The sequence below is a fragment of the Eucyclogobius newberryi genome, unplaced genomic scaffold, assembly GCF_026437365.1.
Source record: "Eucyclogobius newberryi isolate DKJ021-1_F unplaced genomic scaffold, fEucNew1.0.hap1 SCAF_10, whole genome shotgun sequence".
Classification (NCBI taxonomy): Eukaryota; Metazoa; Chordata; class Actinopteri; order Gobiiformes; family Gobiidae; genus Eucyclogobius; species Eucyclogobius newberryi.
Window position 1 is genome coordinate 37,349,807 of NW_027315724.1, and position 10,000 is coordinate 37,359,806.

Genomic DNA, 10,000 nt, shown 5'->3' on the forward strand with positions numbered 1-10,000 from the left:
GAGTTTTATGTCATGTGATTGTGACGTTCACAAAAGAGTTCAAACTTGACTTATAACAAATGTTGACGGTATTTTCTTTATTTTCTAGCGCTTGGAGCCAATTTAGCTTATTTAGCCTCGTTAGCTTCTTTCGCCTCATTAGCTTTGTTAACTTCATTAGTTTCGTTAGCTTCTTTAGCCTCGTTAGCTTCTCTAGCTTCGTTAGCTTCTTTAGCCTCGTTAGCTTCATTAGCCTCGTTAGCCTTGTTAGCCTGTGCTGCGAGCTTTGTTCGCTTAGTTCGTGGTGTTACAGACTTGTGTCTTCCTTGTTTACTCCTTGTTTACTCCTTGTTTACTCCTTGTTTACTCCTCCCTTCTTCTTCTTTGGGGTCACGTGGGTCAAACGATGACTTGTTTTGTTGCAGCGGCGTGAGAAAATACTGATGATTATTAATGAGGCAATTTGTGACGAGCTTTAAAGGTCCCAAAACATGCAAAATAGACTTTTCAGAGCTTTTAACCTTCTTACATCGCTATTTGTGCTTCATTTATGTCCAGAGTGTTTTTTTTGATTGATTCACGCAGTGTTTAGCTTTAGTACAGACTATCTCCTTTCCTCCAATCTCCAAACTGTCGGGGGGGTTCACAAGACCGAGTCATAAGGGCAAGCACGTGTCACCATCCCCCCTCTAGTTCTATCGTTTCTCACTCAGTCGCGCGGCAGGAGCAGACAGCTGTGGGGAACACACTACGTCACGGGTTGGGCGGGGGAGCCAGATGGCTCTTGGGTGGGGGCCAATATCAAACCAAGCCGTCTGCATTTCCGGGTTGGTGAGGGGGACCAAGGTCTGGGTGATATTTCTGAACTATTATGTTAAGGGTGTTGCACAACTCTTATTATTATCAATGATACACTTAGGAGAGAATACGAAACGTGAGAAAAAGCCTGTTATGGCACCTTTAAAGAAGTTTCTGTGACACAAACGACAAGATTAAAAAAATTAACTTGATTGAATTAATAAGACATTTGTGTTTCTGTTCCACACACACTCACACACACACACACACACACACTCATATACACAAAAACACACACACACACACACACACACACACACACACACCATTACGTGGTATTTGCTTTAGACTTTGACATTTGAGTTGGTGCTGTTTGTCCTGCTGCTCGCGACTCGCTGGGGGATTCACCTGAAGCGACACAAACGTCACAAACATCTGCTTCTTCTGAGTGGCTGTGATTGGCTCAAGTCAGAGATGCCACACTGACCTTCAGCCTGAACAATGACTCTCTCATGAAGATTGAAGAGTCACATGTTTGTGTAAAAGTGTGTTTACATTTGTCTTGGTCAAAAGGGTCAGACTGAGTTCCACCTGTCGATCCAAAAGCAGATCCATCTGGACTAATATACTATATATACACCATGCAGGTGTTCGCACCATGCAGGTACTCGCACCATGCAGGTAGTCGCACCATGCAGGTACTCGCAAAATGCAGGTGCTCGCACCATGCAGGTAATGGCACCATGCAGGTGCGAGCACCATGCAGGTACTCGCACCATGCAGGTAGTCGCACCATGCAGGTAATGGCATCATGCAGGTGATGGCATCATGCAGGTGCTCGTCTGATTGGATCTACTCTCGGTGTTCAGACATTCACCTCATTAACATTCGTTAACACTTGGTTTTTGCGAATGAAAAGGCGGCGGCTCATTTGGACTCTTTTAGGCAGGGGGTGGGGCCTCTCGCTGATGCCCTCAGGGGGTGGGGCCTCTCGCTGATGCCCTCAGGGGGTGGGGCCTCTCGCTGATGCCCTCAGGGGGTGGGGCCTCTCGCTGATGCCCTCAGGGGGTGGGGCCTCTCGCTGATGCCCTCAGGGGGTGGGGCCTCTCGCTGATGCCCTCAGGGGGTGGGGCCTCTCGCTGATGCCCTCAGGGGGTGGGGCCTCTCGCTGATGCCCTCAGGGGGTGGGGCCTCTCGCTGATGCCCTCAGGGGGTGGGGCCTCTCGCTGATGCCCTCAGGGGGTGGGGCCTCTCGCTGATGCCCTCAGGGGGTGGGGCCTCTCGCTGATGCCCTCAGGGGGTGGGGCCTCTCGCTGATGCCCTCAGGGGGTGGGGCCTCTCGCTGATGCCCTCAGGGGGTGGGGCCTCTCGCTGATGCCCTCAGGGGGTGGGGCCTCTCGCTGATGCCCTCAGGGGTGGGGCCTCTCGCTGATGCCCTCAGGGGGTGGGGCCTCTCGCTGATGCCCTCAGGGGGTGGGGCCTCTCGCTGATGCCCTCAGGGGGTGGGGCCTCTCGCTGATGCCCTCAGGGGGTGGGGCCTCTCGCTGATGCCCTCAGGGGGTGGGGCCTCTCGCTGATGCCCTCAGGGGGTGGGGCCTCTCGCTGATGCCCTCAGGGGGTGGGGCCTCTCGCTGATGCCCTCAGGGGGTGGGGCCTCTCGCTGATGCCCTCAGGGGGGCGGGGCCATGCCCTCAGGGGGCGGGCTGTCCTGGACTCAGAGGACGTCCTGGACTCGGGGGGAGCTTCAGGACAGTTGAGCGGGACAAACTCGCCGCCATCGCTCGGCGTCTGATGCTGATCATGACCTGCAGGACGTGATCTGACTCGTAAAGGGCGTGTTTCATGTCCTCTCTCTCTCTCTCGCTTCACCTGGTGCATTTGTCATCAAAGCGCCGCATGAGAAACAACTGCCACGGTTTCCATGGCAACAGTCACCGCAGGTCCAGCGTCCAGAGATGAAACGCTCTGGTCACACACTCAACCAGGACTAAACCAGGACTAAACCAGGACTAAACCAGGACTAAACCAGGACTAAACCAGGACTAAACCAAGTCTAAACCAGGACTAAACCAGGTCCAAACCAGGACTAAACCAGGTCTAAACCAGGTCTAAACCAAGTCCAAACCAGGACTAAACCAAGTCCAAACCAGGACTAAACCAGGTCTAAACCAGGTCCAAACCAGGTCCAAACCAGGACTAAACCAGGACTAAACCAGGTCTAAACCAAGTCCAAACCAGGTCCAAACCAGGACTAAACCAGGACTAAACCAAGTCTAAACCAGGACTAAACCAAGTCCAAACCAGGACTAAACCAGGTCTAAACCAGGTCTAAACCAAGTCTGAACCAGGACTAAACCAGGTCTAAACCAGGTCTAAACCAGGTCTAAACCAGGTCTAAACCAAGTCTAAACCAGGACTAAACCAGGACTAAACCAGGACTAAACCAAGTCCAAACCAGGTCCAAACCAGGACTAAACCAGGACTAAACCAGGTCTAAACCAAGTCTAAACCAGGACTAAACCAAGTCCAAACCAGGACTAAACCAGGACTAAACCAGGACTAAACCAGGTCTAAACCAGGTCTAAACCAGGTCTAAACCAAGTCTAAACCAGGACTAAACCAGGACTAAACCAGGTCTAAACCAGGACTAAACAAGGACCAAACTAGGACTAAACCAGGACTAAACCAGGACTAAACCAGGACTAAACAAGGACCAAACCAGGACTAAACCAGGACTAAACCAAGTCCAAACCAGGACTAAACCAGGACTAAACCAGGACTAAACCAAGTCCAAACCAGGTCCAAACCAGGTCTAAAACAGGACTAAACCAGGACTAAACCAGGACTAAACCAAGTCCAAACCAGGACTAAACCAGGACTAAACCAGGTCCAAACCAGGTCTAAACCAAGTCTGAACCAGGACTAAACCAGGACTAAACCAGGTCTAAACCAGGACTAAACAAGGACCAAACTAGGACTAAACCAGGACTAAACCAGGACTAAACCAGGTCTAAACCAGGTCTAAACCAAGTCTAAACCAGGACTAAACCAGGTCCAAACCAGGTCTAAACCAAGTCTGAACCAGGACTAAACCAAGTCTAAACCAGGACTAAACCAGGACTAAACCAAGTCCAAACCAGGTCCAAACCAGGACTAAACCAGGACTAAACCAAGTCCAAACCAGGTCTAAACCAGGACTAAACAAGGACCAAACCAGGACTAAACCAGGTCTAAACCAGGACTAAACCAGGTCTAAACCAGGTCTAAACCAGGTCTAAACAAGGACTAAACAAGGACCAAACCAGGACTAAACCAGGACTAAACCAGGACTAAACCAGGACTAAACAAGGACCAAACCAGGACTAAACCAGGACTAAACCAGGACTAAACCAGGACTAAACCAAGTCCAAACCAGGTCTAAACCAGGTCTAAACCAGGTCTAAAAAAGGACTAAACAAGGACCAAACCAGGACTAAACCAGGACTAAACCAGGACTAAACCAGGACTAAACCAGGTCTAAACCAGGACTAAACCAGGTCTAAACAAGGTCTAAACCAGGACTAAACCAGGTCTAAACCAGGACTAAACCAGGACTAAACCAGGTCTAAACCAGGACTAAACCAGGTCTAAACCAGGTCTAAACCAGGTCTGAACCAAGTCTAAACCAGGACTAAACCAGGACTAAACCAGGACTAAACCAGGTCTAAACCAGGTCTAAATCAGGACTAAACCAGGACTAAACCAGGACTAAACCAGGTCTAAACCAGGACTAAACCAGGTCTAAACCAAGTCTAAACCAGGACTAAACCAGGACTAAACCAGGTCCAAACCAGGTCTAAACCAGGACTAAACCAGGTCTAAACCAGGTCTAAACCAGGACTAAACCAAGTCTAAACCAGGACTAAACCAGGACTAAACCAGGTCCAAACCAGGTCTAAACCAGGACTAAACCAGGTCTAAACCAGGACTAAACCAGGTCTAAACCAGGACTAAACCAGGTCTAAACAAGGACTAAACCAGGTCTAAACCAAGTCTAAACCAGGACTAAACAAGGTCTAAACCAGGACTAAACCAGGACTAAACCAGGTCTAAACCAGGTCTAAACCAGGTCCAAACCAGGTCTAAACCAGGTCCAAACCAGGACTAAACCAGGACTAAACCAGGACTAAACCAGGTCTAAACCAGGTCTAAACCAGGTCTAAACCAGGTCTAAACCAAGTCCAAACCAGGTCTAAACCAGGACTAAACCAGGTCTAAACCAGAACTAAACCAAGTCTAAACCAAGTCTAAACCAGGACTAAACCAGGTCTAAACAAGGACTAAACCAGGTCTAAACCAGGACTAGACCAGGACTAAACCAGGTCTAAACCAGGACTAAACCAGGTCCAAACCAGGTCTAAACCAGGACTAAACCAGGACTAAACCAAGTCTAAACCAGGACTAAACCAGGACTAAACCAGGTCTAAACCAGGTCTAAACCAGGTCTAAACCAAGTCTAAACCAAGTCTAAACCAGGACTAAACCAGGTCTAAACCAGGTCTAAACCAGGACTAAACCAAGTCTAAACCAAGTCTAAACCAGGACTAAACCAGGTCTAAACCAGGTCTAAACCAGGACTAAACCAGGACTAAACCAGGACTAAACCAAGTCTAAACCAGGACTAAACCAGGACTAAACCAGGTCTAAACCAGGTCTAAACCAGGTCTAAACCAGGTCTAAACCAGGTCTAAACCAGGACTAAACCAAGTCTAAACCAAGTCTAAACCAGGACTAAACCAGGACTAAACCAGGTCCAAACCAGGTCTAAACCAAGTCCAAACCAGGTCTAAACCAGGTCTAAACCAGAACTAAACCAAGTCTAAACCAGGACTAAACCAGGACTAAACCAAGTCTAAACCAGGTCTAAACCAGGACTAAACCAGGACTAAACCAGGACTAAACCAGGACTAGACCAAGTCTAAATCAGGACTAAACCAGGACTAAACCAGGTCCAAACCAGGTCTAAACCAGGTCTAAACCAGGTCTAAACCAAGTCTAAACCAGGACTAAACCAGGCCTAAACCAGGTCTAAACCAGGACTAAACCAGGACTAAACCAGGACTAAACCAAGTCTAAACCAGGACTAAACCAGGACTAAACCAGGTCTAAACCAGGTCTAAACCAGGTCTAAACCAGGTCTAAACCAAGTCTAAACCAAGTCTAAACCAGGACTAAACCAGGTCTAAACCAGGTCTAAACCAGGACTAAACCAAGTCTAAACCAAGTCTAAACCAGGACTAAACCAGGACTAAACCAGGTCTAAACCAGAACTAAACCAGGTCTAAACCAGGTCTAAACCAGGTCTAAACCAGGTCTAAACCAGGTCTAAACCAGGACTAAACCAGGACTAAACCAGAACTAAACCAGGTCTAAACCAGGTCCAGATAATTTAAACTTTTTACTTCTAACCTAAGTTTAAAGAAGATAAAAAAAAACTTTTTAATCAGAAACTGTTGACTCTTCTTGACCTCTGAACCCAAACTGACATGTGACGGGTGTCGTGTGTCATGTGACGCGTGTCATGTGACGTGTGACGCGTGACGCGTGTCGCGTGTCATGTGACATGTGACGCGTGTCATGTGACGGGTGTCGTGTGACATGTGACGTGTGACGTGTCGTGTGACGTGTGTCATGTGACCTGTGTCGTGTGACGTGTGACGTGTGTCGTGTGTCATGTGACCTGTGACGTGTGTCATGTGACGTGTGACGTGTGTCATGTGACCTGTGACATGTGACGCGTGTCGTGTGTCGTGTGACGTGTGTCATGTGACCTGTGACATGTGATGCGTGTCATGTGACGTGTGTCATGTGACGTGTGTCGTATGACGTGTGTCGTGTGACGTGTGTCATGTGACCTGTGACATGTGACGCGTGTCATGTGACGTGTGTCATGTGACGTGTGTCGTATGACGTGTGTCGTGTGACGTGTGTCATGTGACCTGTGACATGTGACGCGTGTCATGTGACGTGTGTCATGTGACGTGTGTCGTGTGACGTGTGTCGTGTGACGTGTGTCATGTGACCTGTGACATGTGACCTGTGTCATGTGACGCGTGTCATGTTACGTGTGTCATGTGACCTGTGACCTGTGACTCTTGTTTTCCAGGTCACGGGTTCAAGTTCGGGCCGCTCATCGGGAAGATTCTGTGTGAGCTGAGCCTGGGCGAGGTGCCGACCCATGACCTTTCACCTTTCAGGATCCGCCGCTTCCAGGGTCAGACCAGATCAGCTCTTTAATGACCTCATTGACACGTGTTTGACTGTTCCGGAATGTTCCGGAGCAAAACAGAAGATGAAACTGAATCCGACAAACAATAAACAACTGTTTACTTTATCTTCAGTGTATTTATTTATTCAAACTAAAGCCTGAAGCTACCAACAGAGCTACACACAGAGCTACACACACAGAGAGCTACACACACACACAGAGCTACACACACACAGAGCTACACACACACACAGAGCTACACACACACAGAGCTACACACACACACAGAGCTACACACACACAGAGCTACACACACACAGAGCTACACACACACACAGAGCTACACACACACAGAGCTACACACACACACAGAGCTACACACACACAGAGCTACACACACACACAGAGCTACACACACACAGAGCTACACACACACACACAGAGCTACACACACACACAGAGCTACACACACACACAGAGCTACACACACACACACAGAGCTACACACACACACACAGAGCTACACACACACACACAGAGCTACACACACACAGAGCTACACACACACACACAGAGCTACACACAGAGCTATACACACACACACAGAGCTACACACAGAGCTACACACACACACACAGAGCTACACACACACACAGAGCTACACACACACAGAGCTACACACACACACACAGAGCTATTACAGTTTCCTTCAGAACATCTCATATTCTCAGATCAGAGCTTCTCGTGTCTTTATAAAGTGTAACACTGGAAACACGTGTCCAGAATCCTAATGTCGTTCCACATTCACTTCAAGTCATCTGCCCTTTGACCTTTAGGGGGCGCTGTTCCCGCCCACACAGAGCATCAGCAGAGAAACTTCTCCAGGAAACAACTAGATCTGCTTCTCTGTGAATCATAATAATAAAAATAGCCGCAAGCGGCAATAATCGGCCCCTGTCACACCACCCGACAACACAAGAGGAGGGGGCGCTAACGAGCCACCATTTTCCTTTAATTACACCTGCTGAATCATGACACTAGCGTGTCTCTTTGCTTTACATAGAAAGGGAAATAAAATGTGAGGTTTCCGTCATCGCTACAGCTACAGCTACAAACATGAGTCTCATAGACTTTTGTGCTAAATTCCTTGAGCAATCGTCCCCCCCTCCCGTCGGGGACCTCCACCTCCCGTCGGGGACCTTCACCTCCCGTCGGGGACCCCCGATGCCACCAGTGTTTGGAGTGTTTTTGGAGGAATGCGCCCGTTCACTCATTGTTGACTTGTCGTAGCAGGAGGAAGGGTGTGTGATCCATGGGCGTGTTCAGTGGTTGTGCAACAATAGGGAACAAGCAACAGGGAACAACAGGGAACAATAGGGAACAACAGGGAACAAGCAACAGGGAACAACAGGGAACAATAGGGAACAACAGGGAACAAGCAACAGGGAACAACAGGGAACAATAGGGAACAACAGGGAACAAGCAACAGGGAACAACAGGGAACAATAGGGAACAACAGGGAACAATAGGGAACAACAGGGAACAACAAGGAACAATAGGGAACAATAGGAAACAACAGGGAACAAACAACAGGGAACAATAGGGAACAACAGGGAACAATAGGGTACAACAGGGAACAACAGGGAACAATAGGGAACAATAGGAAACAACAGGGAACAACAGGGAACAAACAACAGGGAACAATAGGGAACAACAGGGAACAATAGGGTACAACAGGGAACAACAGGGAACAATAGGAAACAACAGGGAACAATAGGGTACAACAGGGAACAACAGGGAACAACAGGGAACAATAGGGAACAATAGGAAACAACAGGGAACAACAGGGAACAACAGGCCCTAGGCCCTGCTGGGATGTAATGTGACTGTGACGTGTGCACCAGCAGAACGACAGCGCCACCTGCAGTTGGACTTCTTCAGAACTACCCCAGGTGTGAGTCAGTTTATACTCCCCCTCGTCCCCGTGTACAGTCCATGCTCCGCCTACAGGAGGCGCACCTCATAGATTATGGATCACAAGAACACACTTTGAACATAAAGTACATGGAAAAAGGTCAAAGTGAATGAACCTGAAACAATAACTTGTAACTGTCTGAAACTAACGTGTAACTGTCTGAAACTATAACATGTAACTGTCTGAAACTATAACATGCAACTGTCTGAAACTATAACACGCGCAACTGTCTGAAACTATAACACGTAACTGTCTGAAACTATAACATGTAACTGTCTGAAACTATAACGTGTAACTGTCTGAAACTATAACACATGTAATTGTCTGAAACTATAACACATGTAACTGTCTGAAACTATAGCATGTAACTGTCTGAAACTAACGTGTAACTGTCTGAAACTATAACATGTAACTGTCTGAAACTATAACACGCACAACTGTCTGAAACTATAACATGCAACTGTCTGAAACTATAACACATGTAACTGTCTGAAACTATAACACGCGCAACTGTCTGAAACTATAACATGTAACTGTCTGAAACTATAACATGTAACTGTCTGAAACTATAACGTGTAACTGTCTGAAACTATAACACATGTAATTGTCTGAAACTATAACACATGTAACTGTCTGAAACTATAACATGTAACTGTCTGAAACTATAACGTGTAACTGTCTGAAACTATAACACATGTAATTGTCTGAAACTATAACACATGTAACTGTCTTAAACTATAACATGTAACTGTCTGAAACTATAACACATGTAACTGTCTGAAACTATAACACGTGCAACTGTCTGAAACTATAACATGTAACTGTCTGAAACTATAACATGTAACTGTCTGAAACTATAACACGTGTAACTGTCTGAAACTATAACATGTAACTGTCTGAAACTATAACACATGTAACTGTCTGAAACTAACGTGTAACTGTCTGAAACTATAACATGTAACTGTCTGAAACTATAACACGTGTAACTGTCTGAAACTATA

At 47.3% G+C, this 10,000-nt stretch overlaps 1 protein-coding gene across 1 annotated transcript in view; it reads left to right on the forward strand.

Annotated features, from left to right (window-relative positions):
• pipox (pipecolic acid oxidase) overlaps positions 1-7,126 on the forward strand; it is a 46,469-nt gene extending 39,343 nt beyond the window's left edge. Inside the window, exon 8 of the mRNA XM_072456208.1 lies at positions 6,923-7,126. Coding sequence (XP_072312309.1) covers positions 6,923-7,053 — 131 coding nt within the window. The 3' untranslated portion in view covers positions 7,054-7,126. The remainder of the gene's footprint in view (positions 1-6,922) is intronic.
• The last annotated feature ends 2,874 nt before the right edge of the window (positions 7,127-10,000 follow it).